Raw genomic sequence first — 26,880 nt, forward strand, 5'->3', positions numbered from 1 at the left:
GTTCTACCATTTCCCAAGCATGCAGCCTTAGGCAAATCATGTAATCTATAACATGAGAAGAGTCAGATTTTCTTTTCTTTGCCTATCTTGGGGTTGTTGTGAGGATCAAATCAGATGATGTACTGAATAGCAACCGTGTTCACTTGCGAGTGTGAGGACAATGACCAATTCTGTGACTCCCATTGCCAATTCCTCGTGGTCACAAGACGGCTGCTATGTCTTCAGAATCACATTTCTGTGCAGTGTAGACAAAATAACAGAAACCCTGTTCCTTTTCTCAGGACAGCAAACGTCTTCCTATAAGTCATCCAGTTGACTTAGATCCAATTGGTTTTCTTAAACGTTTGAAGACCGTAGCCTGTGTCACCACAGTGACATTTCATGGACTACTTGCTCAGCTCATTTCTATTCATTGCCAAAAAACAAAATAAACCACCAGATAACTTTGAGAGGGCGAGCATAAATTCTCATGACTTATGCACAGACAAATACTAAGTTGTAGTAGTTTTTTCAGTATCAAAATAATTCAGGTCGTGTCCTGAAAATCGTAACAGGTTAATATAATACAACCAAAATGTGTGCATTCAATTGAGAGGTGTCCTTTAAATTGTCCCCCTGGTAGACAATGTACTTATTCTTACAATGTTGCCATTGCCAAGAACATGTTTTAAGTTCTCCCTTCAATGGTGACAGACCTGTGTATTTCAGTGTAATTTTGCAAAGAGTCTGTAGTCATTCCACCCAAATCTGGCAAAGCTTGACCTCAAATTTGGGTTTAAATTCTGGCTCTACTATTAACTATATGTATGAGTTTGGGCAAGGTACTTAACATCTCCTTTTCTTTGTAAAATGTGGATGATAAAAATGATATCCATAGAGTTGTTTTAAGGATTAAATTAATTAACATATGTATAGTGCTTAAAAGAGTATCTGGCACAAAGTAAACGTCCAAGAAATGCTAGATATTATTGTTATTAGTCTGGGAAATAATCCATTTGATCAAATCAGAACTCATAATGTGACTTGCGGTGAATGAGAAACGTATTGTTTCAACCAGTTTCCCAGGGTGTGGAATTGTAGAGGCTTCGTCCCGGTTCCCCTGGAATCCCCTGTGTACTTCTCTGCCTGGTCCACTCTGCCCCCACCTCTGTGTCCTTGTGTGCCTTCTCAGTTTAGCCGCTCACCATCTAGAATGCAGACCTTATCCTTCTCTCTGTTTTCTCAGAAATCCAGTCACACTTTTTGTAAGATGATAACTTCACATAAGGTTTGAGAGGTTATGTGGGGCGTGACCATGTTGTGAGCTCCTGTGGCCTTGCAGTTCTTCCCTGGCTCTCTCTCTCACACACTGGTGTAGCCCTGGCTCTCCACCCTGACCTACCAGGCAAGGTTGCCTTTCCAAACCATCCTTGATTGTAGTGTGAAAAAAACACGTATTACTGTTGCACAGCCCATGCCTTGAGTGAATACATTTAGTTCAACATGAAACCACATGCAACCATTATGAAATAGTAGTAGTTCCCAGAATATGTATTTAAGTACAAGTATACCAGAAATGTCTCTCTTTTAGATCATATCTATGCTCAAGTCTGATACCTAAAGCAAAGAATAATATCCCCCTTCCCTTTGGCCTTACCCCCAAAATGCAGTTTGACGTTTTATTGTACAGACACCAATTTGGGCTAGAACATTTATTTATTCAGCAGGTGCCACTGAACAACCTCAGATGTAAGACATTTAAAATATTATTTGTGTTCTTAAGGAGCTTTCTAGTGAGTGGGGCAGAGAGAAATTGATCACAGGCAGTGAGTAGATGAATTGAGAAACTTCAAAAGTGATAAAGCTGAGGTTGCGCCCTTAACATATGTGAGCAACCCAATTTGACATCGTGTCTAGCAAACCCCAAGAGAGAGAACTGGAACCGGGGCACAGGAGCACTTGGTAGGTACCAATAAATGGTCCTCATTGGCATTTTCTGTGGGATATGAAGGGAGATTTCTAGGCCGATACTGTCTAGAATTCAAAGGTCAAAGGGCTTGGGATCCTGTGTGGGAGGAAAGCTGGTCTATTAAAGTGGCTTTCTCTTTCTAGACAGGGTGGGTTTTTTGTTGTTGTTGTTTTTTTTTTTTTGTCATTTCTAAATGGCTAATAACATCACTTGTCTTCTCATTCTCTTATAAAATATTAAGAACAATCGCAGGAGCATGAAAATTCTAACATACTGTCTGATGAAAATAAACATTTGAGTGTAAGGCTTACGTAAATATGTCCATAAGTTGTCTCTGATGAAAGGTCAAAGTAAGTGAAATGTTATGACTCATATAAACATATTCATATGTAACCCACGTCTCACGTAACGGAATCTTCCCCAAAGCATCGATCCATCCCTCTTCTAAAGAAGGCTCCCTCCTCATCTAATTATGTTGCCTACTGGTGACAAAAATCTATAGGCTCATCAATTCATACCTTCTGTCCTCAACTAACCAGAATGACTGATCAGGAACCTGCTGTCTGCCGTGAAATCTAATTGTCTTTGATGGTCTGCTTTTCCAGATTTGTTTATAAACTGGAAAAATCTACAATTGCACACCATCTGTACATAACACTATGTTAATGAATGCCAGCATCCTGCAAATCCATAAGCTCATTACCTCTAAGGAACTGGTTTCTTCACATGTTCCTAACTGGCATTATCAACTAAGTAGAAACCAGAGGAAGAATTGTTTCTCTGGGAGGTGAATGCCTCTACCTACCTTCAGGAATGTTAAGCCTCCCTGTCAAAGAGATGACCTGTTAGCATGAGATCATTTGGATCAGTGATACAAATGTCTATTAGCCTCAAGTTGGTCAATGTATTGATCCTATAATGCTAATTTGAAAATTAGTATTGTTTTTGTTAAGGGTTTAAGTAGGGATTTCCAGTGTTGGCAACCTCTTGTTAAATAATTTTAAACTCAGTATACATGCACACTTGCATAATACTGTACGAGTGTATAGGTGCAAAAGTTCTTTGATGCTCGCCAGTCACGTGAACCATAACACTGTAGGATGCGCAGGGAAGGTGATTTAATGAAAAGGAGATAACTTCAGCGAGGGGCATTGAGCTCCTCTTTGTGATAACATTCACTATGGCTCAGAAAGTTAATGTATTTCAGTTTTGGTGGAGACGAGGGGGCAAATCTTCATCTAGAGTGTGGATATGTTTAGTTTGCGCCTCACATTATATTTTGTAATACATGAGCCAGTGTGGAAGAATCAAGAAATATCACATTAACATACACATCCCCAGCTTCTCGTGGAAAAGAGAAGGTCTGGGCCTACACCCTGTCGTGGTAACGGTAGGCTGACCCTGACTAGCAGCCTCACCTTGCACAGTTCTGGTGGTGTACATTTTGCCACAGTCACCACTTTCCTGTAATTTCTAATGCTGAGGTGAAATACGACATAAATTTGAAGACCACTGTGATACATAAAAAGTGAAAGAGATTTGTAAGCAAAAATGAGTTAATGGTCAATTTTCATTGCACTATCATTATTTTTTTAAATACCCATCTCTTTACCTAAAGTGGGAAAACAAAAGGAGACAGAAAGTGTGACTTTTTTAAGAAAAATAAGCATGAGATCATTGCTCTGTGGAGATGAAGAACAGTCCCTTGTCTGGAATACACAAGTACCACACATGGACGTCTTGCACCCAGCGCCACTTCACTAATTTATGTTATCTCCCTGGCCCCCAGGAGCATTGGAGTTTTCAGCTACTGGTGTAGAGAATGATTTCTTTTTCTAATTTATTAAAGTGTTCTACATTAGGAGCACTTAGCTCATCAAAAATGTTTTAAAGTTTCTCTAAGTGACAAAAGCATAAATTCAAGCACAATTTGTCACTTTTATAAGCCCAGAAAATACCAAACTGATTTCCACATAAAGATCCTGCCATGAGTTAGATGGATTAGGTTATGAATAGAAAGCAGCCCACAGTTAAGGGTCTCCTAATGTGTTGATTGTTTATAGACATGAGTGGATTGATGGACCTCAGTCATGACACCGTAAAGACCAAGTATACCAGAATACACACACACACATACACACACACACACATGTATACGTACATATGCCTGTGACACCTGATTTATTCTATATCAACGTTTTTCAAACTAGGATCTGGGGAGACCTAGAGGCAGGCCATGGTGTATGTTTATAGTGCATGTGGGTGAGTAGGTGGTAAATCGTATAGCAGAGCCAGCTCATGTGGTAGTGCAGGTCGTGCACTGGACATCTCTACGGGGTGTGGTTGACATAGACAAGGAAGGTTGAGAATAATTTCCTCTGGAGTTATGCAGACATTGGGCCTGGGTGTGGCGAAGCTTATACAGCTTAGGGTCCCTCAGATCTGCAGCTCAGAAGCCACATTTCTTCATCAGTCATGTTTATGAAATTGATAAACATTTCCTTATTTATCATTTTTCATTTTGGGCTTTCAGATAATTGTTGAATTGAAGAGACATTCTGTAGCTAAATATAAATTTGAAAATCACTGTGCTACATGATAAGTGAAAGATACTCGTTAAGCTAAAGTGATTTTTTCAGATTGTTGAAACTTTTTTTTAAATGTGCCACAATTAACTACTAGGAAGAAAACATTTACCCATAGCTATGACCTCTGTGAACATAATGCCTTCGCATTTATTTTTTTTTTCAGCACATGTATGTGGGGTTCTTTGTTTTATAAATTTGTGATAAAACTAAACATAGAATTTTGACTCTTTCATATATTATCAGCATTTTCTGTTTCCCTAGTTGAAATTCTAACTTTTAATGCCTATATAATACTTAATCATATTGTCGAAACAGTTTCTTTCAACAAAACTCTATTATTTGGCATGTAGCTTTGGCATGCTTTTCTTTCTTTCTTTCCCTTTTTTGGCTAACAAGAATAGTTTATTGTGGTTAAACCCTCACTTGCATCCCTATTAGGTTTTTTTTTGGTAAATACCTGTGATCATAAGAACAAGAACAAAAGGTATTACTATCTTTAAGCCTATCAGATGGATATAAGTATTAGGAAGAAAATTAAAGTAGGGTGGGGGAATGGATTGGGCTTCCTATTTTAGAATAGGTTGTTAGGCAAGGCCTGTCTGAGGAGGCTTGATTGCACAGTGGGATTGAACCATGGGGAGACCTGTGAAAAAGGCCTTCTGGGCAGAGGACTCAGCAGATGTTAAGGCCGTGAAGTTGGAACTTGCATTGAACTTTCTAGGGCAGGAAAGAGTCCAGCAGAGTGGAGTGAGCAGGGGGTTACTTGAGCATCTGAGGTGGATAACTGAGAGGAGGCTAGACCACAGAAGAACCTTGTTGATCTTGAAAGAAGTTTCAATTTAGTTCTATGTGAGATTCAAAGCCATGGAAAGATTTCAAGCTAGAAAATGATATGAGCTGATCCCTTTGTGGAGAATCAAGTGCAGAGGCAAGAACAGCAGCAGCAGACAGACCAGTTAGTTGAGAGGCGACTGCAGAAGTCCCAGAAAGGAGATAATGGCAGAGCAGTGACAGGGGAAATGTCCTATGGTCTGCACTCGCAGCAGAAACCAAGGCAGCCACAAAAATAGAAACGTGAGTGTGTGTGTGCCTGAGAGAGAGAGAGATCATAATATTTGCTATTTTATGTAGCAAAAATCTCATTATATTGTTGTTTGACCTTTATTGTTAGTGGTATAGAATATTTATTCAGCTTTTTAATTATGATGTGTTTTGTTCGGTTTTTTTCATCTTTATGCCGTATTTACTGGGATTGGTTTTTATCATCCACTTAAATGAGAGCTTGAGCTGTTCATATTTGTATTAGTCCATTTCTGTTGCTTATAACAGAATACTCGAAACTGGGTAATTTATAAAGAAATAAAATTTATTTCTTAGAGTTTTGAAGACTGGGAATTTCACAGTCAAGGGGACACTGCTGATGAGGGCCTATTCTTGGTGGTAACTCTCTGTAGCCAGCACAGAATATCACACGGTGGGAATGGGCTGGGTGAGAGAGCTAACTTTCTCACTCACTCTCCTTATAACGCCATCAGAACCACACCTGTTACTCCATGAATGGATGAAACCGTTCACAAGAGCACAGTCCTCACAATCTAATCACCTCTTCACGGCCTCACCTTTCAAATACCTTAATAGGATTTGCCACCCTCTTAACACTGTTGTGATGGAATCAACTTTCCAAGACATGAACTTTTAATTCATATTATTAACTTTTTATCTATCAAGTTGGTGCCATGTCTATTTCTAGTTTTGGGACTAGTTTGTTGTGTGTATGATTTATTTTCTATAAGTTTTCAATTTGAAGCCAAGTCTCTACTTGGTGATTGTGGCTTTCATTTCCTCTGGGCCAAGGTTTCTTTAGGGAAGCTTTCTTTGACTTCCAGGTGCTGCGACTCCTTCAGTTTCAGTCTCCAGGGGCACTGCGCACAGGGCTGTCTGGCCGTCTCCTCGCTATGAATAATTTACTTGCAGACCAGTGCTAGACTTTCCCTACTTCCTGACAGCTATTTGGAGAAGTATGGAACAAGAGGACAGCTGAGGCGGGGACATGAGGGAAGAGCTTGCTAGATGCTACAAATGGGAAGACCAGAGAACTGACAATCAGAAAACCGGCAACTTGCACCTGAATTTCTGAACCAGGAGGAAAGCAGACGTGGAAGAAAAGCTCTCAGACCTACTTTAAGCAAGCCAATTGCTCTTTCGAGCGACACAGGAGTAATGGAGATTTTTGAAATCTAATTCTTTTGACTGTACAGTAAACATTTCTTCCCAGATATTGGGGACAATGTTATTTTGCAACTCTTCCTCCTTGGTGAAGATGTGGATTTATTTGTTTATTTTTATCTTACCTTTTAAATATAAGATCCAGGAAAGAAGGGGCCATCATGGTTTTGCTCACCTGACTTTACCCGGCTCTCAGTACAACCTCTGGTATTTGATAAACATTTAAATATTTATCAAGTGAATAAATGAATGACTCTGAAATATGCGGTGTTAGTGGTGAATGGAAGACATTGTGTCACAGACTGTTAGTCAAATGCGTTACAAAGTTGGTTCCACTCTTTGGTTCTGGGTCATTGTTAGTACCTGCACCTCGAGGCTGGAACAGGGTGATGCCCACAAGAGCTTCCTGTGGTTGGTAGCAAGGTTTGCCTCTTTCCTTCATGTCCTGTACCGCTTTGCTTTTATAGCTCTCCTTTATGTTTTACTGTAGCTCTCAAATCTCTTCTTTCGGCTGTCTGGTATCCTTTTCTCAAATTCGCCTCTTCTAGGGTACATTTTCCATGGTGACAATTTTGGGTACTGTGAGCTCTCGTTAATGATGTGGTACTTAGTGTAAGTATTGAGGGATTATTATAGGTGTTCTTCTGTAAATAAATCCCTTTTTATAGAGACCAACAAATCATTATTAAACCAAATTGTTATGTAGTGGATGCCATTTGTTTGTTGGTGATAAATTAGAATTTGTTAGATTTAGACCCAAAATGAAATGAGGCATCTTATTGTAAAATCAACTTTCATTGACTGTGCTGATGGTAGGTACAGTGTGATAAAATGTCCCCTGATTTGCAAATACTTCTGAGGCATCTCTTTAGCTATTGCTTTCTGTGATAAATTCTGGTTTTATGTGTTTATTAAATGACTGTGCTTTAAATATGCTGCTAACTAGAGCTAAATGGTTATTGCGAACAAGAGATATGTCTAGCGCTACCAAGATGGCACTAGACAGTGGAGATGCAGTCTATGTGAGGAAGCAGAGGACAGATGGGGAAGAGACGCAGTCAGATGGGGGAACCTGGCGAACTTGATGAAACAGGGAGCTAAGGGTGGCTCCCTCCCTGAGGGCGGGAGAAGGCTCAAGGGAGCAGAAGGCTTCTGCCTATGTCTTCCTCAGATGTTCAAGGAAAGAGGAATTTGGACCAATGATAGGATTAGGGTGGAACTGGAAGGAAGAAAATAGGTTCTCCAGGAACAAGCCAAGAGAAAACAAATTAGAGATGGGAATCGCCGTGCTCAGAGGGTGGGGGAGATGGGCTCCTCCAGAAGAATGGCTGGGCCTTAAATGTGTCACGTGCCTAATCCAGAGCCTGACAAGTCAGTTGATTCATTGGAGGAATAACAAAATTGATCACCAAAGAAACGTATCTCCAAATCTAGAGAACACTGAGCTTTGAATTTAATTTATGTGCCTATGATTGCCCAAATCTGTATTACTTTGGCTTTTATATGTTCTCAAACCTTTATTAAAACTTGTTTAAATGCAAACATATTGACTTAAAATCTTGCCTAATTGTATAATACCATCTCAGCACAAACCATAAGTTCTGCGTAAATGTGTTGATTTTCTGAGATGATATTTCAATAATTGGACCAATCGCTGTCATCATCAGAGTTATAATGAAATAAATGACCTAATTATAGTCACCTCTTTTCTCTCTTCCATGGCATTTTTAGAAAGTGGGTCAAAGCCAATAGGATATTTGTGTTCTTTTCCTGCTTCCAGTTTATTAACTTGAGTATTCATTTCCCGAACATAACCAAATTTATTAAATAAAAAGGATGGGATATGGAATAAAGAAAAAAATCACTGCTGTTGCTCTGTATGTTAGGTACATCTCTCTCCCCTACGGCAGAACTGCTCACCTTCCAATTCTAGAAAGGTCGCTATCTTTCAGTGACTTGTAAACACTACTTTCTTTAGGTGGAATGGCTGAAGAATGAGGAGCCCATCAACGCTGACCAGGATGAGAACGTCGACACCAGAGCTGACCACAACCTGATCATCAGGCAGGCGCGGCTCTCGGACTCGGGGAATTACACCTGCATGGCCGCCAACGTCGTGGCCAAGAGGAGGAGCCTGCCAGCCACCGTGGTGGTCTATGGTAGGACCAGCCCACAGGCCGGGTGTGGGTCGGGAGAACGAAAGCAGAGAAGTGGAGGGCTGTGTGGGTTTTGAAAACTTTGAACATTTAGAGATGAAAAGACTTTGGGGGTTGTCCGTTGCCCTGCTTTGTTCTGCCTCCCCCATTTGGCAGCAAGAAAACACCCCTGTTGCTATGAACGGGTTTGCTGCTCCATCTGCTATTAGACTTCCATGACATAGTCAGTGACATTTCCAGTCTCTTAAAAATAATGAAAAAGTTGTTTATTTTCTTCCATTGTGTTTATATTTGAAAGCATTGAGATGGGCACCTTCTGCTTGCCACTCCTCCCAAACCCAGCATCCTTCCCCATCCATCCCAGACCTGCTGCCAGTCAGTTCCTCTGCTGGCATATGAAACCCACCCAAAACAAACATTACTATTTGCTGAATGTCTCAGGTATCGAATAAAAGAAGTTCCCAGCTATTTAAGTAGAGACATTCCCTTCCACAATAGAAGAGCCCTGGGATTTAATTTAGAAGCACTTAAAGTAATAGAAATTCAAATGCTGATATTTTCTTCTTGTGCTCTGGATTTTCAAGTGCATGAGGGGTCTGTTGATGAGTTTTTCCTAGTTTTCATAATTTCCCTATAAAGCAAATGCTCTGTATCCCTCCTGTGACAGATGAGTAGGCTGAGGAGTAGACGAGGTAAGCCCTGCTGTTGCCTCCAGATGGCACAGCCAGTGGGGGATGCCCGACTCACATTACCTGGCACAGTGGCTTGCACATAGTAGGCAATCAGTAAAAACCTCTCTCCTTTTTTTCTCCCCTCCCCATTTTTCTCTCTCAGTGAATGGAGGCTGGTCTTCCTGGACAGAGTGGTCAGCCTGCAATGTTCGCTGTGGTAGAGGATGGCAGAAACGTTCCCGGACCTGCACCAACCCAGCTCCTCTCAATGGTGGGGCCTTTTGTGAGGGAATGTCAGTGCAGAAAATAACCTGCACTTCTCTTTGTCCCGGTGAGATATATGCAGATTCCCTTTTCCCTTCTCATCCACCAACACTGTTAGGCTGGTGTGAAGCAAACAGTATAACCTTCCTCTCCAAAGTCACCCTTTGCCGTATTCTTAGACTAGAGCCTTTGTCCAAGGTGCTAACGTGGAACTCATTGTGGTGGCAAGAGCGTGGGTGAGATATCTCTGTGCAATGTTTCGGGGCATTTTTTCTTAATCCTCAGATGACACTGAACACTCACCATCAGTAGCCAAGCGCTCTGAAGTGTTTTTATACTACCAACTCTCACCAGAGTAGTGTGAGCGAAGCCATTCCCTTCTCTCCTTGGGTTCTCCCACTTTGTGACGCGCAGCTGTGTAAAGTTAGCAGGGATTCGGTGAGTTGTCTTTGAGCACAAAAGAGCAGGTACCCCACATTTCACCCCTATCATCAGATACCAGTCAATTAACCTTATCAGTTTTACCTTTGTATTCATTTACAGTACAATTGGCAGAGATTGTACACTGTCCCAACAGTCCATGTTTTACCTTTAGCCTATGCTTACCTTCTTTTCTGAATAGAGAGATACCTCATTTCCCAAATATGGCTTTATAAATTCTTTTATTTATCTCTTACTGCCTGTAACCCAATTTATGCAATGAGGAATAGATGAGATGGAAGATGACTTTCTTATGGAAAGCATATCTTCCCACTGACAAATAAATTGATCCTGGGTCTCACGTGCACTGCAGAACATTAACTCCAAGGACACTGGACTAGAACCTCGTGTCTTTAAAATTTCAAATTTAATTCTGCTCAAAGCTAAGGTGAAGTTCTCACCAGCAGCATAATCTTGGAGTTTCATTTTGGACTCATAATCAATAAACATTTATTGAGTGCTTACTATGTGCCGGGTACTGTGCAGGATACTTTTACACATGGAAAGTTATTTAACTCTTTGTTGTGAGTTTTATTATCTCCAGTTGACAGAAGTGGGAAAGTGAAGCTAAGTGACTTGCCCAGAGTTGCTCAGCCAGTAAGAGGACAGAACCAAGACAAGAACTCAGGCATTTTGCTTCAAGTTCACTATTTTTTAAAAAATACCCTGCACTTGACTAATTGCTTTAGGTTAAAAATTACAGTGTCTTAAGTAACCCACATAAGCATGGTTGGACTATTCCTAGGAGGCTATGGGGCAATTACCTCAAACATCTGCCATAATCTCCAGGGTTGCTTTTTAGTAAAATTAAATTCAGTTTGTTCATTTCTACATACAGCAGCAATCCATGACCCAAGAAATTCTGTTTATGTAAGTCTTGGTATCTTGGGGGTTGACTGACCTGTTTTAATTTAATACTATCAGTATATTCGGGTTGAACTTTTTTATTTTTTATGGGCTTTTAGGGCTTAAACAGAGTTCATTCCACTCTCTGTTCTAAACTGACAACCCAGCCACGAGGAAGTGGCTGATTACCAGCAGTTACCACACATACTTTATCTGTCCCTCTAAGATGCACTTGGGCATGAAAGACTGGGAAAGAATGGATAATGACATTATTAGCCAACCCAAAGGTACTGATCATTATAATGCTTGCCTAAATTCAGTAATTGGTCTCATGTAAAGTAGCAAGAGAAGGACACTACTGCTTTTGTCAGCCTATCTCTTTAGGAACTGATAAATTGTTTTGTTTTGTTTTGTTTGTGTGTGGTTATTTCTTTAAAATCCAGCTCTAAGAACAACAGCTGTCCTTGGGTGAGTCTCCTGACCGCTGCCCAATTCTTTCTAATGAGCGTTTCTTTTGTTTCCCTTTGAAGTGGATGGGAGCTGGGAAGTGTGGAGTGAATGGTCCGTCTGCAGTCCCGAGTGTGAGCATCTGCGCATGCGCGAGTGCACCGCACCACCCCCGAGAAACGGGGGCAAGTTCTGCGAAGGTCTAAGCCAGGAATCCGAAAACTGCACAGATGGGCTCTGCATTCTAGGTAATGTTTTCTGTTTCACATCTTCAGTGTTTGTTCATCATATCCATGTATTCATGTTCCTCCAGAAAGAATGCCACCCAGTTAATGTGGCTAGAGAATTGAGCAGAAAGCCAACCAAATAGCCAAGAGCAAAAAGCAAAGAGGTGGAAAGTATAGGAAAGCAGACAAATATATTTTTAGGAGAGATTGGGTAATTTTTAATATTTTATCACTGTGACTTCTATAAATCTATATACTTATTAATCTAATTAGATAATGTTTTAAGAGAAATAGTTTAAGAAAAGGATTTTGACTTTCCTTTTTGGAGCTACCATCTTTTGAGTTTGGTAAAATTCTGATACCGATCACTGTATGTTTATATTTTTCCCATGAATTTTCTAGCACAACAAAGCATTTAATAAATCTTCAGAGGCTATGGTTCTGTGTGAAGGAACATGTATTGTGACTGTTATCTTACAAACGGTGGGGGGAGGCAGAATGACACCCGAGGAGGGGGTGCCTTGTCTGGCAGAGTAGGAGATAGAATGTTCTTTTCATAACTCCCAAGGCCTTGCTTTATTCCCGAGATTACACTGCTGTCACCTCCAAGTGACTGGCTGGCTGGTATAGAAGGTAGGGGAGGAGCAAAGAGTCAAAGAGAGACGGGTTTTAATCTGGTGATAGCCCTTATTTGCTTTATGACCCTGGCTGGGCAAATTGCTTATCTGTGTAACTTCTCTAACTGTAAGTACCAAGTATGATACCCACTTTTGGTTATTGTCAAGACTAAAATGATAAAAGAACATACCTGAATGTTTCATGTCACCGAGTAAGTGCTCAATAAATTTTAATCTCTTCTCTACTCACCCACTCAGGTGACTTACAGTGCATTGATTTTACTTGGGTTCTTAAGCATGAGACTGAGGACATACTTATTCTCTAGAACTAGGTTGTCTTCTTGGAAAATTCCTTGGGAAATATCCAGCCAAAAATATCATAGCTCAGCACTTTGTGATCTTTTCAGGAATATGTGGCATTTTTATTTGGGAAGATAACAATATGGAGACAGTATTGCCAGAGGACAATATCTAAGTTGTATTTATTTTTCTACCTGGATATGACTGGATACCTTGAAGGCAAGCTTGTGCTAGCTGTTGTATTCTCAAAATGAATCTGTAGGGTTAATACAATAGTTGAAATGGCTAATACATAGCCCATAGTGCCTTTATTTGCTGGTACAAGTACTAAGTGCCCGTACATGTCAGACACAATGCTGGGGGCTGTAACAGAGGACAGCCTGGCCACCAGTTTCAGTAATGAAGGGGCTGTGCTCTCCAATAGATGCATACCAACCATGTGCCTTCTTCACTGTGCCTTCCCCTATCCAAACATAAGGAAACTGAATGCAAACTCAATAGCAAGACACTTAAGGAAATTTCACAGTCCTAGTTCAGTCAGTTGCTTTACGCACTTACTTGGTTTACTGAATGAACCCTTTCTATGGACATTGATCATGTGTGGTTTTAGTCATACATGAGTAATTTTGTGAGTTTTTTGTTTGTATTTTTCTATAGTGAAAATAAAATAGCTAGCAAGACAGTGAGGCTTGAACATGTTCAGCTTTGGAGGTAAAATCTGTGTTCAATTCCCCATGGGTTGAAAATGCTACATGAGTGCTATGTGAGCCTTTTCTTTCTATTGAATCCATTCATTTCTTCCATCCCCTTTTCCATTAAGCATGGTTTCTCTAGCATCCTTTGCCTTCATAGTATGCATATTAGGATATCTGTCAGATGCGATCAGAGACTTGATGGCCACAGTGACTAGGCTTTTTGAGGGAGAAAGGGTGAAGTCTATGAAGTGCAGAGGTGATTGAGATATATTTGCATATCAGTGGGAAAGGGGTTCATTTATAATAGCCGAACACCAGTGTGTATTCTGTCTTTTTAGACAGTGTGGTTACCAATGTCAGCAAAAATGAATAACATTTTACTCTCTCTGCAGGACGCAATGAACAGCAATCCAGTTAAATGATGCCAGTGTCACTCTGTGCTTCTCGCTGGTACTCTGTCGGAGCACTCTTGGTGAAAATAGCTGTGCTCCCAGGACAGAGCTCCAGTGAAGGCTGGCTTTGATTAAAATAGCATTTGGCAACAGCTTTATGGAGCAGTAGCTTTGTTGAAGGATCTAGGTCATGTTACCATTTGGGAATTTCCTTCATCACAATTTTTTTCCTTTATGCCAAACATGACCCTTGAGCAATTCCTCAATTCCCACCTTCTCTTGAAGGTTTAACTATGACATTGCTTGGCTCTTGAATGACCTACAATCCTTTGATTTTATTTAGCCTTCAACAGAGCGTCTGGATTTCCCTTGTTGTCCCCAAGGGCTGCATATCTCCTAGAGATGGAGCTGCCAGCTCTGAATGATCACTTTAATATTTGGGTGTGATTGTTGCTTGGTCAGTTGTGACTGGAGCACAGAACCTTAGTGTTATGCTATCACAGCTGGCCACACCTAAATGCTCTCAACAAGAAAATAAATGCTCCAAGACTAGTGAGAATAAGATTAGGCCTTTTTGCCAGTAGCAGTGAGTTCTAGGATCCAAATTGCAAGCATAAATTGAACATCCAATGCATTTATGCTAGAGACCTGCTTTTCCAGAGAAGAAAGATAATTATGTGGTGTGATTGTCAAGAAATAAGAACTTGTGGATCCATGTTTTCTGTGCTTGAACACTGGAATCAGTTAGTTTTCTGACCATTACCCTTTCTACTTACTGAACCCAGCTGCTTCTATGTTCTGAGCATTATACCCAGCAGTAAATAACCAGTGCATGCCTCATTGACAAGCACAGAAGGGTGGAAATGGTGGGGTGTTTAGTTTGATCTTGAGGCATAGGAGAAACCTGCTCCCTCTCTCTTTATTACAGCAGGTTTAAAACTAAGGACTTTGGCTTGAGAAGATCAAATGGATATGCTTCAGAGGGGGTTGGTGCCTAGAAGTGCAGTGAGACTGAAGCCAGAGAAATGCCACAGAGGCTAAAAGAGAAAGGAAATCTTCAAGGCTGAGCTACCTGATAGCTAATCCGTATTTCCTGTTCAAAAACTGAAATATCAGTTAAATGGTGGTTTTTATTTATTTATTTATTTATTTAAGTTTTATTTATTTATTTTATTAATTTTTTTTTTTTACATTCTATGATGTTGTTGCAGAGCAGTTGGGAGGGGGAGAGGGGAAAGGGGAAGGAAATAGGATGAAAGAAGGAGGAAGGAGGAGGAGTGGAATTGAGGCCTGTGGCACCCCCTCATTCCCACAGAGGAGACTGGGGGGTTTCCAGCAGTGGCTTGGTCATTGCCAGGCTGGGTGCAGATGTCACGGGGGGGTGGCAAAAGCCCTTGCCCCCCCTACCACCCCAGCTCGGAAACCTGGGGCCCTTCTTGCTGCAGCTCGGTGCTCGTCAGTGGGCTGGTTGCAAGTGTCAGGGAGGTGTCACTGAGGCCCTTGGCCCCCCCCACCACCCTAGCTCATGAGAGCCCAGGGTGCTTCCTGCAGTGGCTCAGTGGTCGTCGCTGGGCTGGTTGTGGGTGTCAGGGGGGCATGGCCGAGGCCCTCAGCCCCCCAATGCCCCAGCTCGGGAGACCCTGGGGCACTTCCTGTGGCAGCTCAGTGGTTGTCGTTTGTTTTTATTTCTGATGGATATATTGATAAGAAGAGTTTGAATTAACAGTTTGGAAACCACATCAAGGATAAAGACGCTAATATAATAGCAGGGTCAAATAAACATTCCCAAGCTACATCTAACAATCTAACCACTTTGTCTGTTGAATGATCTATTTAAGCAAATGATATATTTAAGCGGAAGCCCCTGAAAAGGTGTAACTGTAATCACATGAGAGTAATGGTTGCTTTGTTAAGCATTTTCTCTTGGACCATTCTAAGCCTTGTTGTTATCCATTACGGCAATGACCTGGGTCCCTTCCCTTTATTTCCTGGAGCACTGAATAAGAGAAATTTCATCATGGAGGTAGCTCCTTGTATCTAAAACAACTTTTACTTTTTTGCTAGTAATTTTACAGAATCTTATTTTTTATATAGGATTATAACAGAGGGGTGTCCCTTTACCAAAACAAAACACATCAGTTCTTTTCACTGGGCAGAGTCAGGAGTCATACTTGACTCATTCTTAAACTTTTTGTTGGATAAGTTCATATTTCAGAACCAGCTGCACTGCACATTTTCTTAATTATAGAATAGTTAAGCTCTGCATAGTGAAGAAATAAGAACAGCGTCAGCACTAACATACTAGCACAGTGCATTTTTATGTTGTCATGAAGTGTCCTACTGCTTGCTAATTCTCTCAAGTGGTTTTATCATTAAAAACCCATATCTGTTTCATTTATAGTCCATAGTAGGTGTTCCTTTTTACATAAAGATTTTTCCTAGAAATAGCCAATGGCTGCCTTTCTGCATAACAAACAATTGATTAATTCAGTGTTGCTTTCATGTATACTGCATAGTAAATGTGAATATGATATTGCAGACCCACAGGAGTAATAAGAGTGTAGATTTGGACACATATGGTGTCATTAGCTGTTTAGCAACAATCTCTCCCCCGTGCCCCAGTAAACACTTTCTCATTATGGACCAAATAAGACCAGTGAGTAACAAGCTTGAACGAGACAGACTGGAGTGGCTCAGGACTAAAGCTTCCATTGTGCTTAATTAAAAAAGAAAATAAAGCAGAGATATCTCAGCACTCATGTGTCTTAGTGAAAACATTCCTTTTTAATTCTACAAAGCTAAAACTGTCATTTTTGTGCCTTATGATGAGAAGACTTGCACTTGCCATATTCTGAGCAGAATTGTGTGTAAAGAGGATAAAGAATAAAACATATGCAACAAATTACCGTAAAATTTCTCCCCTTTTTTATCCTTGCACTATAGACTTTTCTATTTTTATGCCTTGTTAACAAAAAGATAAAGACATCTGCTTTTTAACATGATTCGCCCTTCCAAATTGGGATCGGCCTTCTCCATTGGCGCATGATTGATGTGCATTTCATAAGCTATTAGAAATCTGTGGCATTCCTCATCAGTGAGCTCAGAAACACTTATGATGCATTTTGTCATCCAGGAAATTTTCCTTTTGTCACCATCTTCTCTTTATTTCCTCATGGATCTGTGCTACATGTACATAGTCATGACAGTAACCGAGGTAACAATTGCTTCCTCAGCTAATGTCAAGGCAGTTATTCTCTCTGTCTCTCTCTTCCTCTCCATCTATCTACTTTTCCCTAATCCTATCCACTTTTACCCCAACATATTTCAATATGTATTTTTCCATTTTGCTTATGCTTCTTTGGTGGAATTAGGAAGTGCTGTGCTGTACTTCAGAAACATAATCTCTGGAAGATGTTTATCTCCAGCACATCTTAACTTCAGTCATTTTATGAGAGGGACGGAAATAAAACAGCTCCACTCTGAACAGGAAAGAATCTACAACTAATTTGGACAGCTGGAGAGCAGGATACATGTACCTCTAGGTCACATTACTTAAAGGCAGTGGAGAAAGACAAAAACAAATCAAAGTGAAACAATAAAAGCCCAAGAAGACCAAACAAACAAATAAGATCAGGTTCCTGTGACTATGTAAATTAGAGACAGAGTTTCATTAGAAAACTTAAAAAAACAGTTCTTAAAGAAGTGGAATTTTAGTCATAGAACCAGATAGTCTGTGAGAATGCAAATCTGTGACAAAGAAAAGAGAAAGATTTTGCAGATGGCATCCGCACGAAGCACAGGTAGGGCGGTGGCTCTGAACTGGGGATTGCTGGAAGGTGCAGAGTTTGAGCTTCTGTGAGGCTAGCCCAGGCAGGGCTGGGTTGATTGGGCATTCGGAGACACTGAATAGCCTTCCAAGATCCTCCATGATTCTGAGTTGAAATCAGTTATTCTGTTTTTGAAAGGTTAGAAATGGACCTGAACCTAGAAGTGGGAGAAATGTGTGAACTGAGCCTACTGGACTTCAACATTTATTCCATAGGCAAAGGACAGGCTGAAGAATCAGGTCTTGGTGGTCAGATAGACTGAGTTTGAATTCTGATTGCAATACTATGAGCAAGAACATTTTTAACAAGTTTTTTAACTTCTCTAACCCTAAATTTGCTCACATATAAAATAAGAATTATAATAGTGCCTATTATAAAGGGTTCTCTCTGAGAAAAATGAGCTAATCCAGGTAAAACATTTAACACGCATAGTAATCACTGCATTTGTATAAATAGTAATAGTAACTATTGCATGTGTACGTGTGTGTGTGTTTTAGTGATGGGATTCCTGTAGCAGAAAAAGTATGTTTTTCATGTTCCGCAAAAGAATCAACAGTGTGATATTTTCTTTAGATACTTTGTTAAAACATTTCCTAATATATCTGGTTAATGCAGTGTTTCTAATAAAATAAAATGTTCTTATTAAAATCTGTAAGAAACACAAATTGTTATACAGAGTAATTCTGAGCAGTAATTTGAGAAATGCTGTCAGTTGTAGAACAGAGTTTAGCAGAACCCCAGCAATTCTGGAAGATTCTTAAACTTCCTGTCATACAAAAGTTTCAACATCCTTCCTTAGAACTTGTGGTAAGAAGCTGAATAAGCAGCTCTCGATTTCCAGTCTTCCTCTGCCCAACAGCAGGATTTGATCCTGAGGAAGAGACAGATCAGGTGACCTATATGGTCCTATCCAGATCTAAATTCTCTGATTCTAACCAATAATTAAATATAACTCAAGGGGAAGGCTCAGGGGAGGGAAGGATGAATTCCAATAGGGCCTGGGTGATCCACAGGTTAGAAAATCAGTCCTCACAATACAGAGAGTAGGATACACAGATTTCCTTTATTCATAAGAAATACACGTGTTCTAACAACCTCAACAGCAAGTAATTTTCATAAAGCAAATCCTAATTTGTCGACACAAATTTTAAAATCCTTTTTGTTAGGGATGGGAGTGGTTAAAATGCTACACCATGCACATTGCTAAACTGTATAGCAGTCTGCAGATCCGAGGATTACCCTTCTGCTGTAATCCTTCTGGAGCAAGGATTTCTTGCGTGTCTGGAACTTCTTGTAATTTACATTACCAGAGCCCCGAATTAGCAATCTTGCCTTATTTTTTCAAAATTTTTTAATGGTTAATAGGTTTGGCTGTCAGCAACTACTGATATCCACGTTCCCTTCTAGTCAGGAAGTTTCAAATTTTAGGCTGCCATATAAAACAAACTATCCCTACCTATTTCTTTAGTTCTTTGAATTACAAATTCTATATTTGCAGAGTACCTGTGGTCAATCAGGATTCAACAGTACAAAACCCTGGGTAAGAAATCTTAGTCTGGACTAGAGAAAGATTTAATGGCTGTGATCATAGAGTGGTTGGGCTATAAAAGAAATGGCAAGAACCCAATCAGGAAAGTGATTTAAAACTGAGCAATCTCCTCTTGTGAGAAATTCAGTGGCCTCTGGGGTGTGCTGAACAACGTGAATTAATAGAGATAGAGGAAACCTCTTTGTTTTGATTCCACCATTTCTCCCTAAATTACAGGTTAAATACACATCTCTTCAAGATCATTTAGAAAGATGATACGTTAAAACGAATATATTAACATCATCGATAGACATTACCATTAACTCCACTAACCCCAGCCTGCCCCTTTCTCCAGAGTGTCGGTATTACCATAAGAAAAGACCTGGCCTTGCTTACAAGTGTTTGGTACAGGACAATGTTAGTGTTCAGTGGAATGGAAAATTGCCCTGATCATTTAGAAAGATACCATGGGGTAGTAAAAAGAGCCCTACACTAGGAGGGCATCAGGAGTTACAGTTCAGATGTTTTGTTAACTAGCGTGTGACCTTAGACAACCTTGTGTCTGGATCTACGAAACAAGGAGATTGGGCAAGATGATCTCTAAGTTTCACATCAGCCTAAAAACATGAGATCATTATAATTTTATATCTTCAATATAGTTTTCATATATATATAAATGTGAGTGTACTCACATGAAACATATATATATACGTTTGTTACATATAATATGTATCATGTGTGTATAATATGAAAATAATACCACTGACAGTGCTCTCAGATAATGTGTTAACCAGTTTTGAGGAAGTTTACACTGATTCAGTCACATCTAAAATTAACCATCTGAGTGATTGTTACACACAGTAAGGGGGACAGCTTTCATATATGAAACAAATTGTCCTACCGCAACAAAGCAGGTTGCCGGCCTCACCTGGAGACTGACTCATCAAATCCAGCCTCTTTGACATTCCACTCCAAAGCCTTCACCGAGAAGCCACGGTGTCCTAGGAGTTCCTGTAGAACACAGGAAATTTATGAAGCCTGACTTTATAATGCTTGTGGTTGAATCTGCATACAAGGCTTAGTAGCCCTGATTCTTTCACCAAGTATTTATTGAGTACCTACTATATTCTATTTACTGTTCTAGGTATTGGGAATGAGGAAACAAGACAGACACAGACTCTGTGTACTGGTAGCTTGGTTTGTGATGGCAGGTAGATGTGTAGCTAGCATGAGGACTGACGAAGCTTAAAAACAATTTGGAAGTCACAGTTCTCATAATTCACAATTTCTCTGTAAGCATTTTTTTTATAAGACAAGACTGATAGCCTGTATATATGAGTTAAGTATTTCCTTAGCAATTGTTAGTTACTGTAATAAATATCCTCCCAAATCTCACCCCCACCCTCCGTTCCCTGCACAGATGTCCCTGTGATCTAGCAACTATAGGGACAACCCTTGATACAGCCAGAAGCCACCGGGACCCTGTGTCAAGGCTGGCATTTGTACATAGGATTTCTTTTTTCCAACTTTATTGAGATATAGTTGACAGTTTAAAATTATATATATATATATATATATATATGTTGTACAACTTGATGATTTGATATATGTATACTTGTGAAATGTTCACCGCAATCAAGCTTATTACCATATTCCTTACCTCAGATAGCTCCTCCCCCTGCTTTTATTCTTGAGTGTGTAGAGGTTAAGAACACTTCAGATCTGCCCTGTTAGCAAGTTTCAAGCATACAATACAATATTGTTAAGTATAGTCACACTGTTATACATTAGAGCTCTGGAACCTATTTATGTTGCATAACTAAACCTTTGCACCCCTTGACTAACATCTCCCATATTCCCACCCCACTCCCAACCCTTGGCAGCAACCACTGTGCTCTATGAGTTTGGCAGTTTTAGATTCCACGTGTAAGTGAGGTCACTCAGTATTTGCCTTTCTGCATCTGGCTTATTTCATTTAGCATAGTGTGCTCCAGGTTTGTACCTGTCACTAATGGCAGGATTTCCTTTTTTAAAGCTGAACAATATTCCATTATACATGTATATATAAAATGCATGATGTTAACCAACAAATGATTTGAATTATAGACTCTGGACATTTTTGTTCAGTTTTGAATGTATGTATTTTTATTACAGTTGGAAATATGGGAATCAAAGCAAAAGAATTTAAAGGAGAGAAAAAAGAATTTAACATGTATCTTCCCTTGGAGCAGAGTTGAAAATATTGCTTTTTGTCACTTTGCAGCCAATTTCTGATAAACTATTGTAGACACATGCTTTAAAAGTGTTTGTTAGCAGCCCAAGAACATGTTTTACTCTGTATATCCATCGCAAAAACAAACACATACACAGAGTCAGTGGGAATGAGTAGACCGTCATAACAATGTTGGTATGAAATGCAGAAACTTAAATGATTTAGCTAAAAAATAAAACATGCAAATGTCACTTACGAGCATGGTCATTGTTGACACTACATCACCCACATGCTCACTAATCACGTGCTTTGGCTAAGGGCAATTCTGAAGGTCATTGTCATCAGAAGTGACATCCATGAGCTGTCCATCTGTTGTGGTCCCCTCCTGATTTCACCTAATTAACCTGAGGGGATCTTGAACAATTCTTAGGTAGAAGATGTCAGCAGAACTGTTTTTTACCTACTAATGTGTTCCTCAGGTGGGGTGGGTGTTTTTGCCACTTGGCCCCTTGAATTCCACTAATCTAGGTTCATCTAGGAAAATGAGTAATTTCTCTAAGAGGCATCACCGACTGGAAAGCCCTGGGAGGAGTCTGTAAACGCTTCACTTTGTTGTACGTGTCCTCCATGGGCATGCTCAGACTGCATTTTAAAGGGGTAGTAGATCTTGAGATGTCTGTACGGCCAGGGAAGCTGGGGGTTGTAGGGTGGCAGTGAGGAAGCAAGACTTGAACTACTGAGATATATATATGGTTTCTGAAGAGCATTTTTGAGCAGATTCTTCACAAATAAACTGAAAAGAGAAGTACAATAAGGAAATTAAAAACTAAAAGGAGAGAAAACTAGAGATGGGTTATGTTTCATGCTCTTCCTCTTTTTCTGCATGTTTGATCATTGGAAGAGATTTAGGGTATATACAAGAGCTGGTGGTTTGTGTTTCTACCTGTTACAGTCAGAGAATAGGATCCCCACTTGTCGTCTTCGGTGTCGGGCGCAGTGGTGTTGCTAATGCAAAGTAGGCCTTGTGTTTGTCTGATTGTCTTCCTGTGCTAGTGCAGCTGGTCTGCCAGGCCCGGGGATTTCTGCAGCCTTGCATAGCATTCAGAGGGCATAATACTGCCTCTTAATTATTTCTAGTTATGGGGGAGAGGGAAAGAATGAATAACTGAAACACACTGATAATCAATAACCTCAACCTCTTTTCTATCAACTAGCAAATAATCAAGCAAATTGCTTTTAATTTCATTTTCTATTTTTCTTGCTGTGACTCTGTGGTTGCAGTGTCACATGAACTAGTCATTTTAATAGGATTTACAAGTTAGGAACTTGTAACGGAGTAATCACCAAAGATTTCATGAAGGCATCAGAAATCATTCTGTGCCTTCAAAGCAGGAAACTTTTGTATAGGAGGCAATAGATTTATTAGACTAGTGCATGGAGTTATGTTGAGGTGCTCTGGAAACTAGGTTGTACTTGGTGTGGTGGGCCCAGTTAACACAAGGCCATAAATGTAGGCAGAGCAGTTGGCCATGACATGGAGGCAGTGTGGAATCATGGGTAGATAATTGCATTTAGATGCTAGAGAATTATTGCAACAAATAAGGAAATAGCCAGAGAATGAACAGAATAAAATGGATTAATCCACAGACTTCAGAATCAATTCCTAAACAATTTAAGAGTGCAAAGAACATGGAGGGTAAATTAAAGTAAAAGTTAACACATATTTGTTTGGGGTGGAAAAGGTTTCAAAGCATATAATTTATAAGAAGGAAATAAGAAGAGTGGTCTTTGGAAGTACAAATATTGTAAATGACTGCTCTAGTGAACTAAAAGAATGCAAGTGTTGTTTGTAATGACAAACTTGAATTGCTGCCTGGGAAGAGCTGCTGTCCCTGTGGGTACTTAGTCTACATTTAGTGGTCCTATCCCTGAATCTTAAAAATGACATAGGTTCAGGTATCGAATATGCCTGTGCAGTGTTCAAAACCGATGGGAGCAGACTTTAAATAATCTTAACCCATGTCTTTTGAGGAGCAGCTCCCTCTGCACACCCTGTGGTTGGAGATTGACCCCATCTGTCCACATGTGCCACCTCTCTTCAGGCCGGCTCTCTTAGGTTCCTAGGGTGTGAGCTGCAAGCGGCTGGCCGTGTTTGTCCCCTAATAGATATGGATGTGGGTGGGTGTACAGGGGTGCCATTATAAATAGCTCCTAGGAACAACGATACCATGGAAATGCTTTGGGAGCATCGAATATACAAAAGGAAGCCAGAGATTAAAGAAAGGTGGAAAATAAATGAATCACCACCAAAAATAACAGGTAGATTGTTCTTTTTCTATCAAACAGATATGTACACACACACACACACACACACCTGCAGGCAAATACAAAGCAATATGTGCATTATTACAGTAATACGTGACAAAAGCAGATTGCAGAATAATCTGTAAAAGGCAATTCCATGTTTTTGTAGGAAAAAATAAACTACTGGCAATTTCATGTAGTTTCATGCTAATATATATGTGTAAACATGCACGTATATATATATCATATATATTCATAGGAGGAAAAAAAATCTAGATTTGTATGTACAATTTAACAGTGGTTATCTCTTGATGGCAGAATTATGTTTTTTTTTCCTTTGTGCTTGTCTGTATTTTTTATTTTGGATGCAATAACTGTGTAGTAACTATGTAAATAATAAAAGTAATTTTCAAAGGAGGCACGACAATTTAAAACACTAATAAAAATTTTTGAAAAACACCTCTGTATTTTTAACTTGTAAATAAACAAAAAGATTATGAGGCCGAGTTATAATTACTTATCAATTTCCGTTTACTCAGAAGGTACTTCTCAGTATATAATTGAGACCCTGGAAAAACTTATGATATTCGCAAGCTACCTCTCAGCTGCCACTGGCTCAAAATTCAACATTTCTCTGCTTGCAGGATATACAAGGGACCCCTCTGGGCCCATCTGTATATACTGTAGCTACTCCAAGGCCCCTTAGTGAGGCAGAGACTGACTGAAGTTGACCACACAAAGGCCCAGATTTGTTGCCAGGAAGTGGTAATCACTAAAACACAAACCCCAATTAATCGGACTCTCTTGGAGTGGGGCCCAGCCACTGGCTATTTATTTTAAAAAGCTCCCCAGGTGATTCTAATGTGCGTCCAATAGTAGAACCATGGCCCTAATGGATTAATTTACTAAGGGGTCACTTGAATGCGGCCTTTAGAGAGAGGTAAGATTAAAGCAGTGAGGATTTGGTTGACCAAGGCTAAGTTGTTGTATGGCCCTGAGCTTTGTGAGAAAATGATTATGCAAACAGAATAAAAGAACATGGGATGTCGAGCTCTTACTAAGTGAGGTCGGTGGGTAGCCCTCTCTTGCACTTACAGTAGAACAGCCTCAAATCAGACATTCTAGTTTGGAAAATCTGTGTGGTAGCAGCTGATACTCTTATTTCACAAAATACAACAGAACCCAGTTTTGATGCTGATGCCAGGTGACTAGAGCTCTCTCAGGCACCAGAGGCTTCCAGCCTTTTCTGTAAGAGGATGCACACTGATCTACAAGATGTGCTGGACCTTTGCATAACAAATTCCACTGGAAAGCATTGGCCCTTGGAATAATTTTTACTCTGCTTTAGGAAATCATTTTGAGTGGCTTTCTGTGTAATGTCTTTGGTTGCTATTCTGCAGATTTTCAGTGGGTGAAAGCAAGGGAGCCCACAGGGGCCTTCCAGTCCCTGCTCTTCTTTTTACATATCTGCAAGCTGAAGTTTTCACCTGCCTTGGTCTTTTAATAGCAGAGACCAGGACTAGACATAAGTTTAACGTCCATCCTGGTTCCCCCCAAATTCACTAGAATTTCTATTTTTGATTGTGACTTGTCTCCAAGCACTAGTGCAAATAGCCATTTTTTAAAATGCTGAACAAATGATGATAATCATTATCAGGGTCATAACATGTTGATGTTGTATTATTAGCTGCCACTTACAGAATTTATTGATGCCAAAAATGTGCCAGTCCTGTGCTGCATAATTTCACATGTGTCAGGAAGGTGTACCAACCTTCAAGGACATTTGTATACCCATTTTACTAAAGAGAACAAACACTAAGGTCGCACAGACAGAATGTAGATAATTCAGGGTTTAAATCCTGTTCTGACCCTGGGAGTTTGTACTCATGCCACAATGCCACATTGCCAGTAACAGTGGTAACAGAGCCAGGTGGATCAGAGGAAGAAATGCTTCACTTCTGCCCTGTGTGCTTCCTGGCCCAAACCCTCTGTCTTAGGACCTTAGCCCTGGGCTTTTTGGACCCATTCATTCTTTTTTCCTCCAGAGCTATACCCAGTAGAACTCTACCACTGCAAGTTTTTTAGCTGTATTAGACTTATTTTTCTGGGGGGTAGTTATATATCTCACCTGTTTTTAATGGAGTTTCGTTTTGCTACCCAGCATAATCTTTGTTCCTGTGGTTTAGAAGGAAGAAAACACTGTTAAACTCAGCCAGGGTTCTAAACAGATGCTCTGCTTGCCTCCCTGTGCAGTTGTAGCAACAATGCATCACTTTCAGACGTCTTAGCCTTGGCCTGCCAGCATCGCTGCGCCCACGCCAAATGCTTTCAGATACTATGCAATACGCAAAAACTGAAGTTAGGTTAAAAGTACCACAGTCATTTTATTCTGATTCTTAAGTGCATTAGCATCTGGACTTCGGAAGGTACCACCTTCTCGGCACTGAGTCTGTGCAGTAAGGGGAACGCAAGTGTTCTGTGTTTTAAGAAACCTGACTGTGTACACATCTGAATATGATTGTATCAACATGAACGAATTATCGTCTTCTATGAGGATTTTTCATTTTAAAGGAAGATTTGCCAGAAATTACCCTTTGCCATCTCATTATTTAAAAAAAAAAAATGGTGGTCCATTTGCAAGAGTGTCATTTACACACAACTTTTAAAAGCTACTTTTGTAACAAATCAGATAGTAAAACACACAAGAGCTGTAATTAAAGCACGTCACACTTATATACTGCAAGGGTTTTCTGTCAGAGTCAGTATTAAATGCAGGAGTGGGTTAGGTAAGCAAGATTGCATGGAGCACACAGCTGCGTTTATTGTCCTGGGAAAGGTTACAATGCAGTCAGATAATATTTATGAAGTTCTCAAATGTGTACTGTGCTAGATTTGTTGCAGTTAAAAACGTAATCCCAAATGACAGTCTCGCCCCTGTGTGGCTCACCTTCAGGCAAACAGAGAAGGGGACTGCATAAGGTGAACTTCAAGGTCCCCTGACTACTGTGTGACTATTAATGATTAGCAACGACCTCAGTTCTTGTAGTCTGACAGTGTTCAATCTAAACTTTAAGAAGGGCCTATTGAGAGGGATGAAACACCATGCAAGTCTTCTGGAATCTGGCATGGCTTCGGAAGGGCAATCGTCTCAG

The 26,880-nt window shown here is 40.1% G+C and overlaps 1 protein-coding gene across 2 annotated transcripts in view; it reads left to right on the plus strand.

The window, feature by feature from the left end:
• The window catches only part of UNC5D (unc-5 netrin receptor D), a 534,662-nt gene that overhangs the window by 419,965 nt on the left and 87,817 nt on the right, over positions 1–26,880 (plus strand). Inside the window, exons 5-7 of one of the 2 annotated variants that reach the window (XM_063077218.1) lie at positions 8,741–8,921; positions 9,753–9,920; positions 11,710–11,874. In XM_063077218.1, the coding sequence (XP_062933288.1) occupies positions 8,741–8,921; positions 9,753–9,920; positions 11,710–11,874 (514 nt within the window). The remainder of the gene's footprint in view (positions 1–8,740; positions 8,922–9,752; positions 9,921–11,709; positions 11,875–26,880) is intronic. The other variant, XM_063077219.1, reaches the window with a different exon arrangement.

The sequence above is a fragment of the Cynocephalus volans genome, chromosome 13 (assembly GCF_027409185.1).
Source record: "Cynocephalus volans isolate mCynVol1 chromosome 13, mCynVol1.pri, whole genome shotgun sequence".
Lineage (NCBI taxonomy): Eukaryota > Metazoa > Chordata > Mammalia > Dermoptera > Cynocephalidae > Cynocephalus > Cynocephalus volans.